The 27,618-nt window shown below is 48.9% G+C and overlaps 1 protein-coding gene across 9 annotated transcripts in view; it reads left to right on the forward strand.

Annotated features, from left to right (window-relative positions):
* Positions 1 to 27,618, forward strand: part of TACC2 (transforming acidic coiled-coil containing protein 2) — a 257,941-nt gene that overhangs the window by 158,589 nt on the left and 71,734 nt on the right. Inside the window, exon 1 of one of the 9 annotated variants that reach the window (XM_004050209.5) lies at positions 10,455 to 11,043. The exons of 5 other annotated variants lie outside the window; for them this stretch is intronic. In XM_004050209.5, coding sequence (XP_004050257.5) covers positions 10,976 to 11,043 — 68 coding nt within the window. In that variant the 5' untranslated portion in view covers positions 10,455 to 10,975. Of the gene's footprint in view, positions 1 to 10,454; positions 11,044 to 27,618 lie in introns of those variants that run through there. 3 more of the 9 variants (XM_019035052.4, XM_004050208.5, XM_055353967.2) reach the window with 3 other exon arrangements.

The following is a 27,618-nucleotide window of genomic DNA, read 5'->3' on the forward strand; positions in this document are numbered from 1 at the left end:
CGGGTTCAGGCAATTGTCCTGCCTCAGCATCTTGAGTAGATGGGATTACAGGCATAGGTCACCATGCCCGGCTAAGTTTTGTATTTTTAGTAAAGACAGAGTTTCACCATGTTGGCCTGGCTGGTCTCAAACTCCTGACATCAGGTGATCCTCTCGCCTCCCAAAGTGCTGGGATTACAGGCATAAGCCATAGCGCCTGGCGTGATATGTATTTCATCTCACTTAATGTGCATACCAGTCCTGTCAGGGAGATATTTTTATTGTGCCCATTTTATAGATGGGACAACTGAAGCCCAGCAAAGTCAGAACACTGGCCGAGGCCCCAAGCTCTGAGGCCAAAGCTGTGGCGGGAACCATTTGGGTTGGGTCATCTCATATCTGTGGACTCCTCCAGGAAGCCTTCCAGCCTCTAACTCCGCTGCCTGATTGCAGACCTCGGGTTTCGAGTCCCAGAGGTGTTGTGAGAGTCAGTGAAGCAGGGACACCAAGTCCTCCTCAGGCCACAGTGATTTCTTGTTTTTTCACAAAACAGCCACAGCAGCAGCCACAGCTAAACATGTATTGAGCACTTGCTGTATACCTTGCACTGCAGTGCCTCGGGCTTTTTCACATATTATCTCATTTAAACCTTGCACCCTCGATGTTATGGAAGAGGAACTGTTATTATTTTCACTGCACAGATGAGAAAATGGAAGCACGGAGGACTAATAACTTCTCAGGGTCAGCTTAAGGATGCCAGTGAGTGAAAAATGTCCCTTGCTTTCTATTCATCTTTTTGACTTAGGTGTCTGAGGAAGAGAGTTTAATTCAAACCTTACTGCTGAGCAACCAACCTGTCTTCCTCCCCCCAGCCCCCCAATCACAAAAATAAACAAGATCTGCCACTAGGGAGATTGTTGAGGTCAGGGAGACTGGGGACCGGCTCTGGGCTCTGCATGTGGTACCTGGGGTCTCTTTGCAGCCCTGGAAGGGCTCATCCTAGGGAGGACCTCCTTGAGTTGCCTTCAGCCCTGGCCTCAGCTGGAAACAGTTTGGATGTCTGCCTTTCTCCTCTGTGTCTGCAAGTACAGCTCTGTCTACCCATTTCTCCATTCATATGCTCATAGTTATTGAGGGCTTCCAAGGGCCTGATGCCGGGCCAGGCTCCCTCTTGGAGCCAAACTTGCTGCTGCTCGGACAAAGGAGCCGTCCCATCCTGGGGCATGGGTGTGTGTATAAACTGGGCTTAAGATCGTAGGCACAGGTAGATTCCGAGGCAGGCAGTCACTGCACAGGGGAAATGCTTATGCAAAGTAGCAATCCTTCATGTGTTCCTGGAGTAATAGTTTAAAGATATACAGAAAAATATGTAAATATGCCATGCATTTAGTTTTTGCCAAACTGATGCCTAATAGCCTCTGCAGGCTGTTAGGAAACCTTGTCATGCCTGTGTCCAGCTCTCTCTCACAACAATTCCTTAAGCTCAGCAAAGATGAAGCAGGAATTTGGTCAGTCTGTTGTCATGGGAAGATTTTCTTCCCATGTACACATCAACTGCTAAAGATCTGAGAATTTAGGAAAACTAATCTCTTATCCTCAGACACAATTATATATTAATTGCAGCTGGCCACAGTTAGGCAGGGTGTAGAGGGAATTATACCGACAGGGCCTCTCGGATGGTTATGGAAAGAGGGAAATATTTTTAGGGCTTGCTAACACACATGCAGGCGCACACACACCCACCCACGCTGACACGCTCATTCACTTACTCTGCCCACGGACTTTATGCTATCAATAGATGCTCATGGATGCTATTTCTGGCCCGGCTTTCTGGATTTCTGTTCCTTCATGGAGGCTTGAGTCAGCAGTTCTGAGCCTCAGCGCCTGGTTTTTGCTGCCTGGCTCACAAGTAGGGCAGCCCTGTGCCAGCTTCTGTCTCGACTGCTGCTGGCAGGCGTGGGAAGAAATTTACCCCAGATGCTGCAAATTCACCCCAGGGCAGTCACAGGTAGCTGCTGTCTCTGTTCAAAATGAGGGAAGGACGGAGAGGCATGGAAGTTCTGCATTTGCTTTCTGTGCTTTCATCTTGGAAGCATCTCCACCACCGGGCCACTGAGGGGAGCCCCTCCCACCACAGAGGCACAGATCCGCCCTTCTCAACCTGCTTCTCCAGTCCGGCCTCAGAAACCAGCCTTGCTGTTGATTTTGGCAGCTGGGAGACCCCATCTCTGTTTACATCCAAATGTTTTCCTTAAAAGGCCTTTTATTCCTAGTACAAAGTAGCCTCTAAAACCAGTGACTTTAAACCTTAGAGGAACTCCGTGGATTAACACATCAACATTCAAAGCAAATGCAATATCAAACCTCTTTCAACAAGAACCAAAACATTTTTGTGGTGCTTACTGAATTTTCTGTTCTTCCTGGAAATAGTTTCCCGAGAAGAAAGATGGATAACATTGGTTATGTTTTTGATCCTAGACAGATACAGTCACCTGGCTTAGGTGAGGGTGTTGGCTCTTTCTTCCCAGGTTTAGAATGGAACTGGGCTTTATTTATAAGTAGGAGCCTGAACTTTGGAGGTTGAGATTTTATTTGGCCACGTGTCTGCTGTGGGCCACCCTCTCGATTTTCACCTATGATCTTAAACACAGTTTATAAAGGTAGTTACAGGAAGGACATCTGGGTTATCCGAAGGAAATTGTTATCTGAGAAAGGCCACTTAAAATGAGTCCACTTAATAAATCAAAGTTTTATGGTTAATAGTGGGAAATTTTTTTTTTTTTTTTTTGAGACTGAGTCTCACTCTGTCGCCCAGGCTGGAGTGCAGTGGCACAGTCTCAGCTCACTGCAAGCTCTGCCTCCCGGGCTCACGCCATTCTCCTGCCTCAGCCTCCCGAGTAGCTGGGACTACAGCTGCCCGCCACCACGCCCGGCTAATTTTTTGTATTTTTAGTAGAGACGAGGTTTCACCGTGTTAGCCAGGATGGTCTCGATTTCTTGACCTCGTGATCCACCTGCCTCGGCCTCCCAAAGTTCTGGGATTACAGGCGTGAGCCACCGTGCCTGGCCAATAGTGCAAAAAACGTTTTTAAGACTTCACTCTGAAAAGAAATGAAAAATTATGAAAATGATTTTATTTTAGATTTAACAAAATGTAGACTTTTTTTTTTTGAGATGGAGTCTCGCTCTGTTGCCCAGGCTGGAGTGCAGTGGCACGATCTCAGCTCACTGCAAGCTCCGCCTCCTGGGTTCACGCTGTTCTCCTGCCTCAGCCTCCCGAGTAGCTGGGACTACAGGCGCCCACCACCGTGCCCGGCTAATTTTTTGTATTTTCAGTAGAGAGGGGGTTTCACTGTGGTCTCCATCTGCTGACCTCGTGATCCGCCCGCCTTGGCCTCCCAAAGTGCTGGGATTACAGGCGTGAGCCACCGCGCCCGGCCAGCAAAATGTAGACTTTAATGGTAACCACATGTTTAATGCTTAGAGTGAACAAAGGATTTGGGCAGATTTTTTTTGCCAGATTTTCAACGTTGCATGTTCTTCACTTCACACCTGACTTCAGCTTAAGCAACAGGGTCACTTTCATAAACAGTTCTGAAGGCTTCTCTTGGTTCTTTCATCTTCACGTTCTCTCTTCGAAGCCACCTTCTGTCCTCATCCTGGCTGAGTTTCTCTTCTTCAGTTGCTCACAGGTCTGACTGTGCCAGCTGCCCTTTCTTACAGCTTTGGGGTAGGTTTTGAGCAATTCTCTGGTGTCACTTTAATTGACTCCATGACATCCTCCTTCTTCTTCCAGGTTTGCAGCTTTGCTTTCTGGTTGTTGGCACTGTATATTTGCTCCTTCAATCAGCAAGAGGCTGCCAAAGACTAGACTTGTGAGGACATGACTGGGCACAGTGTCTCACGTCTGTAGTCCCAGCACTTTGGGAAGAGAAGGTGGGTGGATCACTTGAGCCCAGGAGTTCGAGACCAGCTTAGGCAACATACTGAGGCCACATCTCTACAAAAAATACAAAAAATTAGCTAGGCATGGTGGCACATGCCTGTGGTCCCAGCTACTCAGAAGACTAAGGCGGGAGGATCGCTTGAGCCCAGGAGGTCGAGGCTGCAGTGAGATGAGATTGTGCCATCATGCTCCAGCCTGGGTGACAGAGTGAGACCCTGTCTCAAATAAAATACAGTAAAATAGACTTGTGAAGACAGGAGGAGCATGCGAGGGAGGATCAAGTCTATACATGGTTGCTTTGTTGATGACATTGTCCTAATGCTGCCCTTTGTGTTCTCTTATGTAACCTTGTTACCATGGAAACTTGAGTGGTGGGGACCCTTAGTGCAGGATGGGGGAACTAGAAATGCATCCCTGGGAACTTTGTAGTTTTAGGATTTTGTTGATTGCCAGGAGAGCTGAGGAGCCCCTGCCGTGCTTGCTGACATAGCTATATGGAAGAATATTGTATTGGTGGGAGGATACTGTTGAAGGCATCAGCCACCATATACATACAGTCACCTGGTGAAGGCCTTGTGGGAGAATGCGTGTTCAGAAAGTCACAACAGAAGCTGCTCATCCATGGGATTTTTTTTTTTTTAACCTGTCGGATTTTATGAATCATGTAACTGATCATAGTGGTTGCCCTTTTTGCTTCGGCTGTTGGGAAACTTAGAGCCAGACTTGTACCCCACTCCAGCAAGGGCTTAGGTCAGCACTTCCACGCTTACCTCACTCCCTCTGGCTTTTACCCACCTTTTCTTCCTGTATTTTCTTTGTTCTCTTGAATTGTGGGCTTAAATCCTTTTTGACATTAGGTAGGGTATATTCTCTCAAAAGCTACCTCATGAGCGTCTCCTACCATTTCCATCTCAAAAGAGCTGAAATATCAAGCCAGCAATGGTGTGTTTAAAAAAAAAGGAAAGCTGAATTTATGTGGTAAAGAAAGAAAGATTTTGAGGATCATATTCAGTCTTTTCGAACGTAGTATTTGTGTTACTGATTTTTTTTTTCATATGTGATGAGAATTCTTAATGCTAACAACTTTTGTATAGCCCTGAGATTTTGGGGACTGGCCTCCCTCCCTCCTTCCCTCCTTCCCTCCTTTCTTACTATAGGTATCAAAGATTACAAATATATTCTGAATTCTTAATTTAAAAATAAAAGTGAGTCTCGACTGGCTGTGAGATTACAGGTGGCTCACACTTGTAATTCCAGCACTTTGGGAGGCCAAGGCAGGCGGATCACTTGAGGCCGGGAGTTCAAGACCAGCCTGGGCACCATGGTGAAACCCCATCTCTACTAAAAAATACAAAAATTAGCTGGGTGTGGTGGCATGCACCTGTGGTCCTAGCTATTCGGGAGGCTGAGGCAGGAGAATTGCTTGAACCCAGGAGGCAGAGGTTGCAGTGAGCTGAGATCGTACCACTGCACTCCAGCCTGGGCCACAGAGCGAGAGCGAGACTCCATCTCAAAAAAAAAAAAAAAAAAGAAAACCCAAAAAACAAAAGTCAGTCTCATCTCTCTTTACTGACTTCTTTTCTAGGACATCTGGGTTACCTCCCTGGGTCTAATAGTAAAATTCCCAGTCTTCCACCTCTGTCATAACTGAATCAACAGGGTTTTTCCTGCTGAAGAGTCACCTGTAGAGGTGTCCTTGCTTGTGAAGAACTTTGAAAGGTTCCAGGTGTAAATATGGTGAAGGTGGTAGAAAGAGATGCCGTAAATAGATCAGCCCTTTGCAAGGAGAGAACAAGAGAACCTTCTGGAAAAGATGGGGCTTCACTGAAGCTTGTACTTAAGCCCAAGAAACCACTTAGACTCCCAAAGGTGAGCAGGTGAGATTTAATGTTGGCATGTAAGAGGTTAACAGAATATCTGTACCGCTGCAAATAAACGAACACAACCATCTTCTGCCTTTTCTCTATTCATCATAAGACAGAGTTTTGCCAGGACCTTCTCCCCATCCTCTGAGGTCTCGTGCGGCATGTGTTTATGGGGCTCTGGCTGTGCTTGGGGCACCCTGCATGGCTGGAGAGCAGAGACACCAGACACAGACACACCTGAGACTCTTTAACAAGGCAAGAAAGCACCAAGGCATCAATATGCAGGCAGCCGAGGGGATGGGAAGAAAGAAGTCTGGGGGCTGGCAGGGAGCAGACCCCTCCAGGGAGCTGGGGGAGCTGGGATGTGATTTTCTGGAGGAACTGAGAGAGATGCAGAAGTTGAGGGGGCAGCTCCTCAGCAGTGAGGCCACGGTGAGGACCTGGCCATGCTCCAATGCCGGATCAAAGCCAGGAGGTTGGATTGGGACTTTTTTGCAAAGGCAGTGGACGACTTTTGGAACAAGACTGAGTGATGCGGCAGTGTGTCCTTTGGGGACACATGGAAAGAACGTCCATCCTGGGACTGTGACACCTGGGTGGAGAAAGCCCGGCACCGCACCATTCTCGCCTGAGCCCAGGTTCTGTCCCTGTTCACACGTCCCTGCTCCTGTTGACATGTGGGTGCTGCATTCAGGCCACACAGCTTCCCAGCTCTTCGAATTTTCGGCAAGGCAATGAGCATGCCTAGCTCAGTGCAGGGCTCGGGCGTTCAGGCACTGCTGGGTGCAGAGTTGTGTGACGTGGGGCTGGATGCGCGGGGCCTCAGGTGGAGTAACAAGATAACACTCTCAGAGACAGCCCAGAGCTGGTCTCAAGCTTGGCTCCCTGAAGAGAAGTCGCTGGGGTTTTGTCCAGCCTCCCTCTGCTCGCCACCATGGTGTAGTGGGTGGTGGTGAAGACCCAGGGCTTGGAGGAGCCCTGTTCTCCATCTGTGTTTACATTCTTAGCTCCTCCAGATGGGTTTCTCTGTGATCTGACCTACTTTCCTGAGTGTATGTGCTCGGGCTAATTAGCAGCTCGGGGTCCATTGGTAGTGTTTGGAGAGTCTTGCTGCTATGGCAACTGGAGACTCCCTGAGGCCAGAGGCAAAGGTGGAGCCACTCACCTTTGTTTTTCTTGGGGTGTCAGAGGGGTCTCAAACTACTTGCAGTTTCTGACCATGGCTCCGTCCCTTGAACCTCTGTGGGACCGAAGAGGCTGCATTACATAGCTTCAGTTTATCTTTTGGCTACAGGGATTTGTCAGGTTTGCTGATCTTTCTGGTAGGTGTCACAAAGTAATGTGAGAATAAGCTGGTTTCCACTTATAGGCCAGGCACATAATAGGTGCATTAATAAACGTTGAACTGCTTTTTAGAAATGATGGATGCATTCCTTGATTTATCCAGGTTTCTAGGGTGTCTTTGGGGACGTCAGTAGGAAGGTTTGCAGTGGAGCCTGTCTAAGCGGCTTAGCCTGCCTTCGGGCCCCTAGAATATGTGGACTGTGGTCTAACAGACAGGCCCCCAGGGGCTGTTTGAGTTCAGGGGCTCATTAGGGCCGTGCTTAGGAGTAGTGGGGTTCCCTGGGTGGCTTAAATAGAAAACACTGATTTCTTCCAGTTCTGGAGGCTGGAAGTCTGAGATCAGGGTGCTAGCGTGGTTGGGTTCCTGATGAAGGCTCTCCTCCTGGCTTGCAGATGGCCACTTTCTTGCCTCACACAGCAGAGAAGGAGTGGGGGGGGGGGGGGTCTCGTGTCTCTTTCTCTTTTTATACGGGTATAATCTCATCTTGAGGGGACCCTTATGATGTAATCTAATTCTAATTACCTCCCAAAAGCCCCACCTCCAAATACCATCCCACTAGGGATTAGGGCTTCAACACATGAATTTGGGAGGGAGGCACAAGCATTCAGTCCATAGCACAGCCCTTTTATCATTCTCCCTCCTTATTTTCTTCAGCTTTACATTTTCTGTAGGCCGAGTTACTAGATCACCAGCTTTGTTTTAAATTGTTTGTAAAGTCAGCATCGAAAGGTCTTTAATGAGGGTCTGAGAGTCGCTTCCATAAATAATTTACACAAACTAATCATACATGGGTTTTAGTTGTATCGACTGTAATGGTGCCCACATTCTATTTGTTTCTCTCCTGGTTCTTTTTTTTTTTTTTTTTTTTTTTGAGACAGGGTCTCGCTCTGTCACCCAGGCTGGAGTGCAGTGGCATGATCATGGCTCACTGCAGCCTCAATTTGCTGGACTCAAGCACATCAGCCTCCTGAGTAGCTGGGACCACAGTTATGCACCACCACACGCACCTAATTTTGTTTATTTTTTGGTAGAGACAAGGTCTCACTATGTTGCCCAGGCTGGTCTTGAACTCCTGGGCTCAAGCAATCCTCCCACCTCGGCCTCCCCAAGTGCTGGGATTACAGACGTGAGCCACGGTGCCCAGCCCCTCTCCTGGTTCTTGATTGTGTTTTTGACAGCAGTGAGATGGTGTTGTCCCACTAAGTAATATGCCCTGTCACTATGTCATAACTTTGCAGTTGTTGGGATTCTACGTAAAAGCACTTCACTTTAATGCTGCCTTAATTTCCTATATGGTACTATACTTGGGGGGAAATTTTTTCTTATAAAGAAGAATCCTGGTCCTGGGCATTCATAGATGGTATTTAATTTACTTTTTCCAAAGCCCTTGCAAAATAGATGCTTTTCCTCTTTTGCCAGCTGAGGAAATAAGGTTCAGTATGGTTAAACAGTCGGCTCAGGCCACACAGCTAACGAGGGAGAAGTCAGGATTTGAACTCCAGTCTCATTTCAAACCCTATCTTGTTATCGCAGCAGAACCTCTACCTATTAAGGCTAAGGACATTTAGATGGCTTTGTGCTTTTGCACCTCATCTGAAAAATGTTTTTAAAAGTTGGCAGTTTTTAAAAGTTCTAATTGTGGTTCCTCATTTTTTTCCTCATGTATTTTCTGAGTACGAGGCTTGGCTGAAGGCCAGTCCCTAGGTGCCCAGGGAAAGGGCCACTTTCTTCAAAACAGTAACAGCCCAGGTTAGAGCTTACAGATGTTTCAGCTCCACGTGGTAAGCTTTTTTGGGCCCTCACCTGCATATGGAGCCGGAGAGGTCTGTTTTCTGACAGAGAAACAAACCCCCAGGGTGCTGAGAATGGTGACAGGATGAACAGGTTGCAGGATCCTTGCCACCAAGTGACACCCAATGCTGACATTGAGTGACGGCTTCCCTGGGAGGTGCTTTCCAGAGCACGCCTCATCACACCACCCCGACAGCCACCTTCCCTGCAAGATTGACATAATCATTAGCTATTTTCATATAAATGCAAAAGTAAACCTTCTCAATGTTTCTTGGAAATTTCATGCTGTTACATCCCAGAAAACGATGTTGATCCTCTGGCATTCTGTTTGACACTGATACTGAGTAAGAGCAGTGGAGAGTCAGTCCCCGTGAAGCTCTGGAACTACTGTGACCTCGAGTGTCAGTATCAAAAGAGCCCATCCAAACATCCTTGGCCACGTCGCTAGAAAACAGTGTATTGGAGGCAATTTTAAAATGCTTTGAACAATTTTGTTTTTATTTTCTTTTGCTTTTGGCCACAGTTTAGATACATTTTAGGCTCACTGCCCTGTGGGTGAAGACAAGCTGGGAAATGTGGAAGAGTCTTCCCACTTACCCATCAGAGGTTCCATTTGAATTCAGTTGTGAGTCTGGGCTGGGAGCGCAGGAAGCGGTTGTGTTGAATGTACAGCATGAGGGGACGGTGGGGTTCCCAGGTGTGCCCCAAACCTCCTGTACCTATACAGAGATGAACTCTTTCTCCAGCAGCCTCCAGTGAGGAGGCTCAGGATCTCAAGTCTTGAGGGTTTCCAAGCCTGCCATAGGCCAGGGACAGGGATTTGGCTGCTGATGGGTGACATGCTGCCAGCTACAGAATGGGGCTGGGCACTGGGAGCTTGGTGATGGGGTGTCACGGACATTCCTACAGGCCCAGCCCGTGTTTAGAATCACAGAGCTGAGCCGATGCATGTCACAGAGAACTGCCTTTGCCCTGTACACGCATGCTGCATTAGGGGCCTGCCTTGGGCGGCTCAGCTGGCCGCGCCTCTGCTTGTTTAGGGTGAGCCTTTGCACAGGGCTTGGCTTTGTGGAGCTCATTTGGTGGCCAAAGATGGTGTTGCAGCCCCAGCCCGCTCGCAGGCCCAGTACCTTTTGCTCCCTAGCTTGCCCCAGGCCCTCAGACTGTGCGGTGCAAAGGTCCTTGGAGGCTAGCCCCGGGCTGGCTGTGAGGGGAGAGCCAGGCGCCGCAGCTCTCCCTGGTACAGACCTCAGCTGCCTCCAGGACCCGGGGCCTGAAGGAGGCAGAAGCCGGCGGTGGAAAAGGGCGCACGTCTCTCCCAGCGTCGCTCCCGCTGCCCGCTGCCCGCTGCCCACTGCAGCCTATTTACCTGTTCCTCCAGCCATCACCTTAGTCCTGGGCCGGGAGAGACCATTTCCTCCTTCCTGGAGGGATGAGCCAACAGGGCTGAGCCCCCTACTCTCGGTGGTCAGCCCGCCCGACCACCACGCCCCTCCTTTCTAGGGCCCCAGCTCCCGGGCCGCGGCTCCTTTGCATTTCAAAGCTACACAATGCGGGCGGTCCCGGCGAGGCGGGAGGGGCCGGGGCAGAGGGAGGGTCTTCGCCTCCCCACCCCCAGCCCCGTTTCCGGAGCCCGCGATGGAGCTTTGTGAAGATGCAGGCGTTGGGGCTGCTCGGCGATGATGACATCATCGTGTCACACACAGGAGCCGGCTGCCGGGGGGTTTAAGAGAAGAGCCTTTCGGATCACACCGGCGCTCACGCTCACACCCGCACGCCCCGGGCAGAGCCGCGCACGCCGGCCACACGGGCGCGCGCCGGCCACACTCGCGCGCACACATACGCGGCGCTCGCCCCCCGGGCCCCGGCTCGGGCCGCGAGTCGCAGCTCCCTGCCGCCGCTGCCGCCGCCACGGATGCCCGCAGCTGCTCCCCTCTGCAGTGCAGCAACCCCGGCCGCCGGCCGGCTCGCCCCGGCTCCCGGCTGCAGGAATCGCGCCAGGACGCTGGCCCCGCTCGCGGCTAGCTTGCACGCCAGGGCACAGCGAGGATGGGAGGGTCGCAGTCCCTGCAGCCAGCCCCAGCCAGCGACCTGAACCTGGAGGCTTCCGAGGCAATGTAAGTGCTCCGCCCGGGCCGCCCCGAGTCTCCCGGGGAGGAGGAGAGGATGCCCGGGCTTTGTTAGTGTCGCCTTTCCTAATGCCTGTGCAACCTGGAGCCCAGGCTGGCCTGGGGTTCTTCGCAGCCTTGGAAAGCTTTACCTGGTGGCTGCTCTGGGAGGAGCATCTGGTAGCCCCAAGTTACTGCTGTGGGCAGAAACGATTCCCTGGAATTCAGTTTTGGTCGCTCAGCAGTGGGTGCATGGCTGGGGGGCTTCTCCTGCCGTCAGCATCTTTCTTTCCTCTGCACCCCCGGCACAGTGGTATTTCCTGCAAGGGAACAGCCAGGCATCAGCGACTGCCTCCTCCTGGGAAGAACCCATGAGCGTGGCAGCTCCGTGCCCGGGGAGACAGCCCAGTTTCCGGGCAGCTGCGCGTGTGGCTGGGCAGATGGCGTGGTGCGCTCTGGTGGACGTTCCGTCCAGTTAGCCTAAGCATCATCCACATACTCTGGTGAACACTCGAGGACAAGGCCGCTTGCTATTATTAGTAAAGGGCCGAACCGTCCTGTCATTGGTGGAGGCAGTGCTTGACTGTGCATCGATCCAGGAATCCGATCTTTTCTCTCAACCACAGAGCTAACGTGCTCAGAAGTGGCCTTTATCCTGGCCGAGTGTTTATTAGAATTCACGTTTCTGTTATGGTCGTCTCCATTACCTACCCAGGCATGTTTGGACGATGGGGCTTATTGAATGGGTCTGCCGGCCGGGTCGCATTTCAGCAACTCAGGCTTGTATCCAAAGTGGACCTCCCAGCCTCACCTGCCCCCACTTTTCCAGAGAGAAGACTATGTTTCAGAGAAGAGTATTTTCTGGGGACTTGGGGGTAGGGGTAGTAAAGTGGGTTCTTAAGAGTCATGGATGTGTAGATTAAAAGATGGTGGGGATTGATCTGTGTGTTGTAGGAGGGATGGGGCCTCGGGGGGTACTTCCTCACTGGTCCCTCGACCCCTGGGCTTCAGTGAGGAGCTGGCTCGGCGTAGTGATGTAATGCTAGGCTGAGCCTCGTGGTTTTCTGGGCTCCAGCTCTTTAGCAGGGAGTCATTCTTCCGAGCAGGTGTGCACCCATCATTTGTCTTCACCCCTGTAGCTTGAGAAAGCATCCTCTTACAATGGAGGCACATCGCGTTTGAGGATTTTCTTTTTAAATGTTATGATCCTTGTGCTGTGCCTGCCTTGTTTCTCATGCACGTGTAGTGTTGCTAGGTGCATGGAAATACAACTCGAGTCTAGGCAGAAAAGAACCATTTTAACCTATTTTTTGCAAGTCTCTATAGTGGAATTGAGTTAATCAGTGACAGGCACTGGCTAGCTCTCGCGGCTCAGACCTGTCTAGTAAAGAGCTTAGGAAACAGAAAGGACAATGTGACTGTACGTTTGGGAAAATGTGCTCCTCAGTCATTGGAAATTCAGCTCGCCGGTCCCTAACGTCCCCGCCCTCTTTCTCAGCTGAGTTAATAAATGATCAGTGTTCCGTCAGGTGAGGGCCGAGTTTAGATAGCTTCTGTTGGGTAGCTGTGCCTTTTTGGATAAGGTCCCTTAAGGTTCTGCCCACTGGGATAGTGGTGTTTAAATAAAATTTCAGGCTGAATGGCCACATTGTGATGGAAGCTGTTTATCAAATATTTTCACGGTTGAGTTGGTCCATATGCACCCGCCTGAGGCTTCTCTCCCTAGAAGTGCTGCCTCTGAAATATCAGTCTCTAAATATAGATCTTTAAGATAGTATATTCACTCATTCACAAAATCCCACCCTCCATCCCATAACATTTTTGTTCTAAAAAAATGGAGAGAGAGGAAGTGTTTGGGGCCAGTGCCATTGCTAGCATCTGTCCTCTTCAAAACCCGTCTCTGCTCTCTGAATAACTGGGGCTTATTTTTCTAGTGCAGATGTGCTCTTTCCCAGTCTAGAGGTTTTAAAAATATATATTCGGAGAGTGCCTCTTTTCTGCCCAGGCACAGGTCTTTCTTGGTAGTATTTCCATGCAGCTAAAAATGCATGCACGTGAATAATACACAAGACAGCAACAGAGTGTGGGGTCCATGGCAGGAAAGAGGTTGCATTATAAGATGATGCCGTCAGGGCTGCAGGGATGGTGACAAACACAGGGTGCGCACCTGCCGCGGGGTACAGCTCCTGACAACCGGAATCTAGAGTGAATGTTTCCCTTTTTCTCTGCTGGTTCCCTGTGAAAGACTGGCTTAAGGAGGGCCATGGTGTAAGAGTGAAATCAAAAGATGGATTTGGAAGTGACTGAAGGATTTTTTTTTAATCTAAATTTTTTAGTTTTAAGATTTCTTTCCTTCCAATTGCAGGTTTGGGGTGCCTTTGGGCAGCTTTTGTAGCTCTAGCTGACAGCTTCATTCTATGCAGGAGTGCATTGGGCTAGGGAGGGAGCGACTTTTGTATCTCCCCTTTTGAGAACTCAAGCATCAAGATTGGAGTAGCAGAAGTCCCATGGGACTGGGGATTGAAGCCTGAGGATGAAGGTGCAAATGGTGACCAGTCTCTTGCTACTCCCAGGGTGGGCCACACACGACAGTATCAGCTTCCCGAAGGGGCTTGCTAGAAACGCAGAGCCTCAGACCTCACCCCAGACCAGCTGAATCAGAATCTCCATTTCATCCAGGGACTTGTAAAGATGCCCAGGTGATTTGTAGGCATCTCAAAATTTGAGAAGCCATGAGCTGGTTCAGTCTTCCCTCCATCCTGTCCATGAGAAACAGCTGGCCACTTCTCTGACTGCTCCTTTCCTATCTGGCAAATAAGTTCTTGTAGCAATAGTGACCATTTGTTTCTAAATAGAATATGGGTAGCAAGGGGAGGGAGAATTCTCCCACAGAAAACACTTATTTCTCAGTATGGATGGTAGGAGACACAGGAATGGACAGGAAGTACTTGAGTAAATGTGGTCTGCAGCTATTGATCAGACCTGCTGTTCATCCCTTGCTTCTGTGGCAGCCCCATGTGGTGCGGCTTCTGCTAAGTGAGGCAGCATTAAGTACTTTGTCCTTTGTGTAGTTGGAGACCTCCGTTTCAGGGGTTCCCTCAGCTTCCACCAAATCCCCACACCCTGGCCACTGAAAACCACCCAGGGGGCCATTATCAGAGAGCAAAAGCGGTGGTTCTGTTGGCAAAGTCGGCCTGCCCGGACTGTTGCCCTACTCTCAAAGTGAGCACGTGCCTTGGCTCTAAAAAACAAATCACAAATATGGAAACCCATACTCTGTAGACCTGTGGATCGAAGTAGAGGGGCCAGGGTGGATGGGAGAGAAGCGATGGAGGAGGAAGCAACAGGCTCTGTGATTGATGAGATGGGGGAGGGAAGAGAAGAGACAGTGACAAGTACAAAATGGAAGTTTCATACCCTGGTAACTAAGAGAAAGAAGTGGCATTGGCCAAGACAGACAAGAAAACTGGATTGGGAGCTAGTTCGGGGAAGTTGATGAGTTGGCTGAGATTTCAGAAGTGGGTGGGATCAGATGTAGCTGGAGAGAGGCCAGGCAAAAGAAGGATCTCGGGTACCACTGCAGTAGGTAGAGAGATTGGAGCTCTCCACACATCTGTGGTTAGAAGTGGGGTTCTGGTCCTTTCCCTTATGTGGTTCCTGACCTTTTCTTTGGGAGCTGTAGAGAAAATCCGATGACTCTGATCCTGCCCCTCCTGCCTCGCAGGGTTTTTCAGAGGTGAGATGCCACATCTGCAAAGACTTTTGAGAAGACGTAAGTGCCAGAAAACTGCAAAAGTGGAAATGCCCTATGCCTGAAATTGCCAGCCTCTCAGTCACTCAGAAGGCCAGAAATGGTCGCTGGGGCTCTAAGCAGGACTCTTTCTTTAGCTCTCATTAGATCTTTTTCTTTTTCTTTCTTTTTTTTGAGACAGTGTTTCACTCTGTTGCCCAGGCTCATATGTAACAGTGTGATCACAGCTCACTGCAGCCTCCACCTTCCGGACTCAAGGGATTTTCCTACCTCATCCTCTCAAGTAGCTGGGACTATAGGTACACATCACCATGCCCAGCTTTTTTTTTTTTTTTTTTTTTAATAATTTTTTGTTGAGACAGGGCCTTGCTATGTGGCCCAGGCTGGTCTCTAACTCCTGGGCTCAAGTGAGCCGTCTGCTTCAGCCTCCCGAAGTGTTGGGATCACAGGCATGAGCCAGCGCACCCAGCCGTAGATCTTTTTCAAGGCTTTGTTTCTTGGGGCAACGCTTGGCTAAATGCTTTAGCTTAAACGACAGCATTCCTAATGTGAGTGGCAGCCAGTTTCTGAGTTCCTGGACGGAAATTTTACTTTGGATATTACTGTTGGACACAATAGAGTTTTTTCTCCCCTAAAATAGAATAAGCTGCAACATTATCTGTAGAATGGGAAGGGGAGATTGATTCCCAAAGGAAGCTTGGGTGCATTTTTCCCTGCCATTATTCCTAGATTCACCAGCGTGGCCCTGTGCCCGTGTTCATAAGGGTCCTGGGCCTTCACTGTCTTCTCTGGGGGACTTGCCTGGAGGCTTTCTCTTAGGTGGGCTGAAGGCAAATATACTCCGAGGTCCTCCAGGTAGCTACCAATCATCCAAGGGGCCATGCCATGCTAGGGCCCTGGGACAGGGTACCCTGTCGAGGATGGGGTGAACAGCTAGGACTTGGATACTGATTGAGTGTGGCACTGCAGGTGAACATCAGATCAAGGTCAGTGGATTCTGGGTTGCTCTTCCATCGACCCTCCCATTCCCATCCCTGTGTTTCTTTCCACTGTCTACAGCCTGTTTCTGTGGCTAGATTTTTGGTTGCCTAGGAAACAACTTTATTCTGAAACATGATTGGCTGTTCTTGCAGATGGATTACCCAAGCTAGGGCAGTGTTCTGGGGTAAGCAAGCGATGCTGAACAATTCTGTTTCTTCCCTTTAAGATTAGTGGTGAGGACTTAGGCATTGTAAGCAATTGTTCTGTGAAAACCAATTGTTCATGGACTGATGCTTTTGTTTCAGGTTGGACAGGGGTTTAGGGGAGACTGGTTGGCCACAAAGAACTGACTGAGTCAGAACTGCTCACACACATCTATCCTGTGTTGGAAGCAGTAGCTCAGATGACATTTCTGTTTATATTTACAAATTCACTTTAGCAGTTGTTTCTGGAGTGCAGGTGTGTGCTGTTTAAACGCCATTGCCAAATATGGAAACAGAGCTGGATGCTGCAGTGTTGAAGCCAGGAGTGAAAAGCCCACTGAGCAGGCTCAGATTCAGCAGAAACTCTTGTGTACCGTGTCTGTGTGCTAGGTTTTTTTCATTATAGAAATAATTATATCCCTTAATCCTGCAAGGTGGGTGACTTCTATAGATAAGGAAACTGAGTCCTCTGGATGATTTAAATTAAGGGAGCAGTAAACTTTCTGTAAAAGACCTCATAGTACATATTTTAGGCTTTCTGGGCCATTCCGTCTTTGTGCAACATCTCTGCTGTTACAGTTCAAAAGCAGCCAGAGACAACATGTAAATCCATGTTCCAGTAGAGTTTTAGTTGTAAAAACAGACTGCAGGTTGTAGTTTGCCGATTCCTGGTTATACGGATGATTGGTACAGGGCTCAGACTTATGTCCCCTTTGGCCTGGGCAATCTTTGTTTTCTGTTCTCTCTCTCTAAGACATCTCATTTATGCTCATGGACTTAAATAATATGTGCCGATAATGCCCCAATTTATAGCCTTCCCTCTCATCTGAGCACTGTAATTTTCCTTTTTTTTGAGACAGGGTCTCGCTCTGTCACCCAGACTGGAGTACAGTGGCACAATCATGGCTCACTGCAGCCTTCACCTCCCAGGCTCAAGTGATCCTCCTGCCTCAGCCTCCCGAGTAGCTGGGAATACAGGTGCACGCCACCATGCCTGGCTAATTTTTAAATTTTTTGTAAAGACAGGTCCTCCCTATATTGCCCAAGCTGGTCTTGAACTCCTGGGCTCAAGTGATTCTCCCGCCTTGGCCTCCCAAAGTGCTAGGATTACAGGCATGAGCCTCTGTGCCCAGCCTTAATTCAATAGTTTACTTCATATCTCCTCTTGGATTTCTCCTGGATAGCTCAGGCTCAACATGTCCAACGTAGAACTCTGATGACCGTCTTCCTCTCAAAACAAAAACAAATGTACATTCAAACGAACCCAGCCCCACCCCCATCTTCCTCATCTCAACACCTGGGGCCTTATTCACCCAGGTGCTCAAACCAGACACCTGATGATCAAGTCTTTTTTTTTTTTTTTTTTTGAGATGGAGTCTCACTCTGTCCCCCAGGCTGGAGTGAAGTGGCATGATCTGGGCCACATTGCAGCCTCCGTCTCCTGGGTTGAAGCGATTCTCCTGCCTCAGTCTCCCAAGTAGCTGGAAATACAGGCGCACGCCACTGTGCCCAGCTAATTTTTGTATTTTTAGTAGAGACGGGGTTTTAATTTTGTATATTCAGTAGAGACAGGGTTTCACCATGTTGGCCAGGCTGGTCTCGAACTCCTGACCTCAAATGGTATGCCTGCCTCAGCCTCCCAAAGTGCTGGGATCACAGGCATGAGCCACTGTGCCTGACCATGATAATCAAGTCTTATCTTCACTTTTCCCTCACCTCTCTTCTTTCTAGAACAGTCCATGTCATTGGACTTCCATGGTTAAAACCTGTATCTGCTTCCCATTGCTTTTAGTCTAAAATCCAAATCCCTTGCTAGTGCCTCCAGGCCCTGCCACCTGGCTCCCGCCGCTCCTCCCCTCGCCTGATGTTCACCAGGATCTGGTCGCCTGTCGGTTCTTTGAACACACAACACCGTCCAGCCTCAGAGACTTAGCACACTCCATCCACTCCCCTCAGCGGGCATCTTCTGCTCTGTCCCTTGGCTGGTCTCTTTTTTCCTGTCTTTATCTCCTTCCACCCAAGGAAGTTGCTGGCTGGGTAGACCAGGAGTCTGCTGCAAGCACTGCAGGGCTTGTGAGGAGGCTGGTGTGTGGCCGCGAGCAGTAGATTAGGGGCCGTGAGCAATAGATTAGGGGCCGTGAGCAATAGATTAGGGGCCGTGAGCAGTAGATTAGGGGCCGTGAGCAATAGATTACCTTTGTTCCTGCATTCTTAGCCCTTACAAAGGAAAGCAGTGGGTCTTTTAAAAAGGAAGGTGGGTCTTTTGTACAGTGCACCCCATGGCTGTGCAATAAATCCGGTGGAGGTGGTGGGCCTCCCCGCAGGTTTTGTACCTGTCTGCCTCCTTCTTCAGAAGGACTTGTTTCCTCTGAGTTTCTGCTTTTGCCTTTTCGTCTGCTTTCTCCTTAATTGGAAGTGGATGGATGCAGCTCTTCATGCCTAAAACAGAAGCCTTGGGCTCTGGGCAGAGCAGTGGGGGCCGAGGTAGGGGGGTGGAGGTAGGGTGGGGTGGCCCCTCTGCTCAGGGTTTCCTGGAGCCCTGCTGACAGGCAGTCACAGTGGCTCTGTGTCCTTATGGGGCCGAGAACTCAGGCCAGCTGCTGGGCCAAGTTTACCATCAACATTCCAGCTTCACTTACTCCAAGGTGTTTGTGGAGTTCCAGAGTCTGCGGATGTTAGAACTGGAAACATCAGGATTTTAGAAATAACAGAAGGTTTAAATCCCCCAGCACTTCATTTGTGAAATATGACTTAGGCCTTTCCGGCTAGTCATTATTCAAAATAAGTCAGGTAGTCATTTTAATCTTTTCCCTTTAACTTTCAATGTGCTAAAAGAAAATGTTTGTAGGTGGACGTATCATTTGGTAAACTCAAATCAGAGGCCTCTTCCCACGTGATGAAACAGCTTGGATTGCAAATTCTTTGTCCCATGAGGAAATGCAATGGATGGTTAATTTGGGAATAAAAATGAGCCTCCTTGGGCCCTTGGCCAGGCCCTTCCATGAGTCTTAGCCTTGTGTCTTTGCTCTGAAGTATTTTTTTCTTTTCTGTCTCCATACATCTCCTTAGGGATGTTCTAGAGGTCAGTTCCAAGGAAGGTGGGTGTTTACTGTGTTCAGCCCAAGTGGAAAATAGCTGTAGCCATCTTCAGAGAAAGCTGACCCCTCCTGAGGACCAGCAAGCCCAGAGGTGGTTGGACAAACATGTGGGCTCTCGGTACCTGACACCTGTTGAGACTGGCCTGAGTTAAAACCATCCAAGCCTGAATGTGGAGCCCTAGAGATGAGCTAGATTGTACTCAAGGCTGCAGGGATATGACCCATGACTCCTGGGGCCTTAATTTTATGTTTTGACTCGTGGTTACAGCAGGCTATTGGTCTAGGTTGAAGCTTGACATTTAGAAAATACCTGGGCTGCTTTCCGTCTGCTGCTGGGTGAGAGAATCAGGCAGGGGAGGGCACGCCTGTTGTTGCTGCCCACCCAGGAGGAGCTGAGTTTGCTGCAGCAGTCCTGTGCCAGCAGCACCCTTCCTGGGGCTCAGATCTGGGTCTCTGTACTTGAGAAGCAGCCCACATTCCAAGGGGCTCCAGCCTCTCACGGTGACTCCTCTGTGCCACTTATCCAGGCCCCTGGTGGAAGCTGCACATTGTTCATTGTTCTGCGTTAAAGGGAGGCGCCTACAGTGGTCTGGAAGTATTTTCCCTCCAGGAAGAAGGCGGGAGAGGTTGGCTTTATTAGCTTTAGTTTAGGGAAAACATCTGCGCACATTTAGATCCTGCATGGAACTTCCCAGCTGAGCCTCTTTCAGAAGAGGATCCTGTGACTGCCCATTGCCTTTCATGACGCCGTCCTTTCAAGACGCCGTCCTGGGGCGCAGGGCTGCTGGGGGAGTGAGGAGCATCCCTCACAGCACCAGGCTCTTGTAGGAGGAGGAAGAGCCAGGAGTGCACAGAGGGTGAGCAAGAGCAGCCGGGGAGGGCAGGGGGTGAGGGACAGGCCGTCCCTTTGGCATTCTGGCCTGTGTGTGAGAGCGCTGAGTTTGGACCCCCAAACCTGTGACTAGCAGAGTTTGTGTGAGCAGGCGAAGGCTTGTGACCAGGAGCCTGGGGCCTAAAGAGGTGTTTCTGGGCAGAGCTGTACCCAGAACATCCTCAGACAGGCTTTGCCTTTGGCCTCAGCTTGGGTACCTTTGGTTGCAAGTAGAAAAAAACCAATGCAAACTGACTTAGAGAAAAGAGGGCATATATCGCCTGTGCCTGACAGGTGAGATTCCTACAGGGGTAATTGCTAGGATGGCTTTAGAGAAATGTGCCCTCCTCACCCCGGAAAACCCCAAAAAGTCCAAAGCATCAGAGTTTTTGGGTTTTAGAATCACCTTTGATCTAGAACAGCTGACTTACTCTTGTGGCTTCCTGGGGCTGCCTCATCCTCTCTGCAACCTCCTTGGCAGACATACTGGCTTCCAGCTGCTAGAGAAGTTTGTGCCCCAGCCTCAGTGACCCAGAGCCAGGCTGGGGTCTGAAAAGAGAGCTGGGCTCCACACCCTGGGCTTTGGCTTGGTCCACGAATGCCCCTTAACAGCTCAGATCAGTCTCCTGCCCTAACTGGGGAGGCTGTGGGAGGCAACCTGCTCCTGGGCAACTTCCAGATCTGGCACTTGTCACGAGCATCTTTACGTGCCAGGGCACAGCCTAAGAGAAGTGACACGAGACACAGGAGAGGCAAGAGGCTGGAGGAGTGTGGTCATATGTGGCACTGTGTTCCCAGGAGCCCTGCTGCTGATGGCCCTGGGGTCAGTGGGGAAGAGCATCAGGCAAGAAAGGAAAACATGTCTGTGGAAGGTGGTCCTTTGCCTGCCCTGTGAGATGAGGGGAAGCAGGACTTCAGGAGCCAGAGGTCTTCCTTCTTCATGTCCTTCCTGCCCAGCCTTTCTGGTAACAGATAAGGGAAGAGCATGGCTGAGCCTGCTATGGAGCACACACCATGAAAGCCAGCCCCTCTCTGGGGGCACAGCTCTTACCCTCCAGCCCCATGCATGTTCCAGGCTCCATGACCTGGGGCCAGCAGCCACCTGCTCCCATAGACAGGGAAGTGGGCTGGGCTGAGCCAAGCCAAGCCTAGGCTGCGGCCAGCGGAGCTCTTCTGCCCGCCTCCTCTCTCCCTTTGTGGGATGGGACTGTCCCTGTTGTCCTGGTCATGCCACAGGGCTCGGTGGACTGTCCAAGGGTTCTTTGTCCTGATTGTAGTTTCTCCATTTCCTCTTTGTTTTTCCAGTGGGTGCAACTATCAGTCCATATCTGTGACCTGCATATTTTACCTGGACCAACAAGACAGGTGGCCTAGGGGCTGAGGGTGTGCCTGGTAAACTCAGCCAGCACTCCCAAGGTAGAGCCTGCCCAGATCAGCCTTAGCCAGCGATCTCTGCTGTTAAGAACAGTGCAACGCTTTGGCAATACCTCCCAGAAAAATAGCTAGCGGGCAATGGCACTGGCTCAGTGCAGACCTGCCCTAGGTTTCTGGGCACATTACAGTGCCCACTCACTCCATGGGCTTGAGAAGACTGGCATTCAGGGCCTCATTTATGATGTCGGTGAAATGGAATTAACCTCCCGCCCGTGTCTCCCTCTCTGTTGCTAAAGAATTCTGTAGGTAAGAAAGAGAACACATAAAGCGTTTAGGGAACCAGGGGAAGAATTGGTGCATAAAACGTTCGTGAAACACTATGCTCCTGTTTTTTTTTTTTAAATTGAGAAATAAAAATTCCATTGTAGAATGGCTAAATCAAGCTAATTAATGTATTACCTCCCCTACTCTTTGTGTGTGTAGAATACACTTAAAATCTACTCTCTTACCAATTTTCAAGTATATAGCACATTGTTATTGACTAGAGAGAGTCACTAAGTTGTACAATAGATCTAACTGTTGAACTAACTAGTAGTTGAACTAATTTCTCTTAGCTGACTGAAGTTTTGTGCCTTTGACCAACATCTCTCCCCCATGTCCCAGCCTCTGGTAAACAGCATTCTACTCTCTGCTTCTATGAATTTGGCTTTATTTCAGATTCCCCATGAAAAGGAGATCACTGTGGGTTTCATTTATTTTAAAATTTTATTTACTTATTTTGAGATAGGGTTTTATTCTGTTGCCTAGGCTGGAGTGCAGTGGCACAGTCATGGCTCACTGCTCCTTCAACCTCCCCAGGCTCAGATGATCCTCCCATCTCAGCCTCCCTAGTAGCTGGGACACCCCTGGCTAATTTTTGTATTTTTTGTAGAGATGGGGTTTCTGCCATGTTGCCCAGGCTGGTCTCTATCTCCAAGAGGTCAAGCAGTTCTCCTGCCTTGGCCTCCCAAAGTGCTGGGATTACAGGCATGAGTCACTGCACCTGGCCTGGTTTTGTATTTTAAATACAGCATAATTCTTGGTGAAGAAAAACACTGAAACACTGATGCATTGTGGAAAAGGATACATTAGTTAATGTGGGAAAGGATACATTGGTTAATATGGGAAAGGATACATTAGTTATCACTCCTGAACTGTTTGTAACAACAAGGAAACCCCTTCATTCCCGTGCTACCCCTCAGAAACAAGCCTGCCCAGACCCCGTTCTGTCCAGAATGCAGTTTCTGTTCTTTGTGCTCACTCCTTGGGTTCACATATTGCATTTCTCGATGTAGGCTCAAAATTATGTGAATTTTTATTTTTGTGGATACTGTTTTTCTTCCACTTCTTCAAATGTGACTATGCTTTCAAAAATTCAGAGCTTAAATGCCTGTGAGAGGAAAGGAACCGAAGGTGTAGGGGTGATCAGGTACGGACTTTCCTGGAGACTGTCTGAATTGTCTACAACTCAGGGCCCAGGGAAATATCTTCTCACTATCCAGAGATAATATTTTATTGGTCAAAAATATTAGAAGATGGGCCAGGTACAACAGCTCAACGCTTGTAATCCCAGCACTTCAGGAGGCTGAGGCAGGCGGATTGCTTGAGCTCAGGAGTTAGAGACCAGCCTGTGCAACATGGCCAGCATGGCAACATGGCAAAACCCTGTTTCAAAAAGTACAAAAATTAGCTGGGTGCGGTGGTGCACGCCTATAGTCCCAGTTGCTTGGGAGGCTGAGGTGGGAGGATCGCTTGAACCCAGGAGTTGAGGCTGCGGTGAGTCGTGTTTGCACCACTGCACTCTAACCTGAACAACAGAGCAAAACCTTGTGTGTGTGTGTGTGTGTCTATATATATATATATATATGAAGATGAAATTGGAGTAGTCAAGTTGTAAGATAGAAAAGGCCAAAGTAGAATGGTGGCTGCAGATGAAGATTGGGTGCCACTCAAGATGGCTTTCATTCTGAGTTTTCACATTTGTAAACTCAGAGGTCTGGCTCTTTTAATATATGGGTCCTTATTCTTAGAAGTAGGAGGCTGGCTTTGTCATTTAGGATTGTGTGGAAATTGGCATTCCTGAAATTCTCCCTTCAGGTCCTCCCTGGTCAATGAAGAACTTTGACTCTTGTGCCCTCGGTTGGACAGTGGTTTTGTGCATCAGAGGCTCCCACAGGGGAGTTGTTGGGAATAGGCTGGCTCTTGTTCTGTGAGGGACTCGGGGACTCATGCCGGTGCTCATAGCTCATCAAGAGTCATATCGTTTTACTTAGTATCCCATTGTATGTGTAGACAAATACAGATTTTTTTTTTCTCTGTAAAATGTGTAGCCTTATAGATAACCATGCAGATTCAAGCTGCTGAAAGGCCTGATGTGGCCCTAGAAAGCCAGAATTTGAATGAGATTAGTCACAGCAAGTCAGCAAATGTGGGAGATGGAAAACTGGCTTCCTCCACCCACCTAGGTTCTTTGGCTGGGCTACAAATTAAATGGACATAAAATAGATTAACAGGAGAAAAAACACAGTAATTATGTGTATATGCCTGGGAGTCCCACAAAATATGAGACTCAAAAGAAGGGTCCGAAGAGGGAAGCTTATATAGCCCCCTGAGCCACAGAAAGGAATAGGGGCCTGGGGCTTCTGGTGGGTGGTGGAGACAAGTTATGGAAGAGTGAGGGGAGGAAGTATAGGGTGAGTAAATGTGGTCTTGTTATGCCCATAAAATCTCTTGGTTCATCACAGTTGCCTGGAGCAGCCCCAGTCCTGATAGAGATACTTTACTAATGTAGATTTTCTTGATGGATATCATTGTGTTTTACAAAAGGGCAGCTTTTCAGAGCTACTCCTGTGTCTGCAGTTTCTCAGAATAACCAGCCCCAAATATGACAAGTATAGTTTGGGGTGGTATATTCTGGCCTCCTACAGTTGCATTTTGGGGTGGTATTGTCCTGAGCCCCAACACAGAAAAGGAGGGCAGTAGGAATTTAAGAATTTCCGATAAAGCATTCTCATTTTGGAAGGAGCAGTGGAGGGAGGCTGGAACAGAGAGAAAGTCAACTGCATTTGGAAGATGCACTTTGAAAAACAATGAGATGTTTGTGCACAGGGCCTTTTAAAAATTATAATGATGGGAGGATGGAGTTGCAGGGATGATGGCACGAACCTATAATCCCAGCTGCTTGGGAGGCTGAGGCAGGAGGGTCACTTGAGCCCAGGAGTTCAAGGCTACAGGGCACAATGATTGCACCTGTGAATAGCCACTGCATTCCAGCCTGGGCAACATAGTGAGACCTGTCTCTAAAATAATAAAATGATGGCCCAGGGAGTGGATGGCTCAGAGGTGAAAGGTTTTCTGAGCAGCAGATGAATGAAGCTGGGGAGGAGATAAGGCCCAAGCCTCTGGGGCCATGATCTGTGATTGCAAACAAACAGGATTATTCTGTTGCAGAAAGAATTGGGAGTGTGGATTTCAGAGGTGTACAGGGGCAAAACTTGGGAATGGCCCTTCCAGAACTGCCATGGTCCCTGCTAGAAGCTCCAGATCCTGGGTAGAACAACACGCCCCAGATTCACTGAGGAGGTGAAGGAGCAGCCTTTCATGCCTCTGAGAGGCCCCTGAACCCTGGATTTACCCTGGGTTCAGGTGTCAGTAAGCAAGTCTGCCAAGATCGAAGATGGACAACATTTAATATACAATGATAGGATGGCTGAGCTCACCTCTGGATATCTTAGACTTTTTGGGCTGCTACAACAAAATCCCATAAATTGAGTGGCTTATAAATAACAAATTTATTTCTAACAGTTTTGGAGGCTGGGAAGTCTTAGATGAAGTTAGATTTGGCTTATGGCGAAAGCCTGCTTTCTGGCTCATAGGCACCTTCTTGCTGTGTCCTTGAATGGTGGCAGGAGTGAGGGGTCTCTGTACAGCCTCTTTTATATGGGATTTTTTCTTTCTTTCTTTCTTTTTTTCTTTTGAGACAGAGTCTTGCTCTTGTCACCTAGGCTGGAGTGCAGTGTCGCGACCTTGGTTCACTGCAACCTCCACCTCCCAGGTCCAAGCGATTCTCCTGCTTCAGCCTCCCTAGTATCTGGGATCACAGGCACACACCACCACGCGTGGCTAATTTTTGTATTTTTAGTAGAGGCAAGGTTTCCTCATGTTGGTCAGGCTGCTCTCAAACTCCCGACCTCAGGTGATCTGCCCTCCTAGACCTCCCAAAGTGCTGGGATTACAGGCATGAGCCACCGCGCCCTGCCAGTTCTTCGTTATTTCTGATGTTTGATCAGCACATCCTGTGCTGAGTTAAGAAAACAGGATAAAGGGTCAGGCGTAGTGGCTCACACCTGTAATCCCAGCACTTTGAGAGGCCAAGGCAGGTGGATCACTTAAGGCCAGGAATTTGGGACCAGTCTGGCCAACATGGTGAAACCTCGTCTCTACTAAAATTACAAAAAATCAGCCATGGGGGTGTGCGCCTGTAGTCCCAGCTACTCGGAGGCTGAGGTGGGAGGATCACCTGAGCCTTAAAATTTGAGGCTGCAGTGAGTGGTGATCAGGCCACTGCACTCCAGGCTGGGCAGAGTGAGACCCTGTCTCAACAAAACAAAACACAGGATAAACCCCTACTTTTTTTTAAAGCAATTTACATTAAAATTCCAAGTGAAACCAGAAGCATGACTTTTAAGTAGCAGGAACATTGAGATAATGGAAAACTTGGAGCCTTTGAGAAAACAAAGCACAAAGCTGCTCTTTAACACCTTGCCATGAAAGTAACAAAACGCTGAAGCATGTTTATAAGTCAGGGCTGAAAATCATGATGAAGAGGAAAAGCCAGGTGACTGCTGTCAGTTTCAATACCTTATCCTGTTTCTTTTATCATGAAATTGAGTAGTTCGTCGGCAAGAAGGTCAGGTCTGAGCATCTATTTAAACTCTTAACCTTGAGACTGTGATGCTTATGTGATGTGGGAAATTGTATCTGCTCATTAGAGCTCTGATATGTAATTGAAATCTGAGATTCCTTATCTGCCTTGTCGTATTTAAACCACTGATTATGGCTCTGACATTTTTGTTACTCTTCAGTCAACCAGTATATAAAGGATTCAGAATCTCTTGGAATTAAGAAAAAGCTATTATCTTCCTGGTACCAATTATAGCGCAAGTAAAAAGCAATGCTTTTTTTAGCCAAAACTTTGCAAAAGTACATGCTGGGATCTCAGATCTTTCCTTGATGCCCTTCACTTTAACCCCTACCTTTACGTGTGACACAAACCCGGCCACTTCTCACCTTGGAGGCGAGCAAGCTCCATACCCTTCTTCCACTCCTGCTCCTGCTGCTGTTGTCACAGCTGTCAGAATGGCCTTCTAAAAACAACTCAGGGGCCAGGCCTGGGGGCTCATGCCTGTAACCCCAACACTTTAGGAGGCCGAGGCAGGAGGATCACTTGAGCCCAGTAGTTTGAGACCAGCCTGGGAAACATTGGGAGCCCTTGTTTCTACAAAAAATGTTTTTAAAAAATTAGCAGACGTGGTGGCTTACACCTGTAGTCCCAGTTATTTGGGAGGCTGAGGTGAGAGGATCACTTGAGCCCAGTAGTTTGAGACCAGCCTGGGAAACATTGGGAGCCCTTGTTTCTACAAAAAATGTTTTTAAAAAATTAGCAGACGTGGTGGCTTACACCTGTAGTCCCAGTTATTTGGGAGGCTGAGGTGAGAGGATCACTTGAGCTCAGTAGTTTGAGACCAGCCTGGGCAGCATAGGGAGCCACCATCTCTACAAAAAATAAAAAAAAATAAAAAAATATATATAGCCGGGAGGGGTGGCGTGTATCCGTGGTCCCGGTTACTCAGGAGGCTGAGGTTCAGAGGATCGCTTGAGCCCAAGAGGTCGAGGCTGCAGTGAGCCGTGATTGCGCCACTGCACTCCAGCCTGGGCAACAGAGTGAGACGGTGTCTCCAAAAAAACAGGCGAGTCCTTTCCCCGTGTAACCCTCAGTGGCTTTCAGACTCCTCATGGGTCTCAGCAAGGCCAGGTCATTGTCATTGTTACCCGCTTCTTGGGTCTCCTGGCAAACTTTCTCCTCGTTGCCTACTTTGTTTTCTTAAATGGCCTGAAGCCCATTCCTTGCACCTGCCACCCTCCTTCCCCCTCCCACCTCAGGGCTCTTCATCTTTTTGTTCTCCCTGCCTGAAACTTTCTTCCCCCCAGTTCTTTTTTTTTCTTTTTTTTTTTTTGAGATATAGTCTGGCTTTGTTGCCCAGGCTG

The sequence above is a fragment of the Gorilla gorilla genome, chromosome 8, assembly GCF_029281585.2.
Source record: "Gorilla gorilla gorilla isolate KB3781 chromosome 8, NHGRI_mGorGor1-v2.1_pri, whole genome shotgun sequence".
Taxonomy (NCBI): Eukaryota; Metazoa; Chordata; class Mammalia; order Primates; family Hominidae; genus Gorilla; species Gorilla gorilla.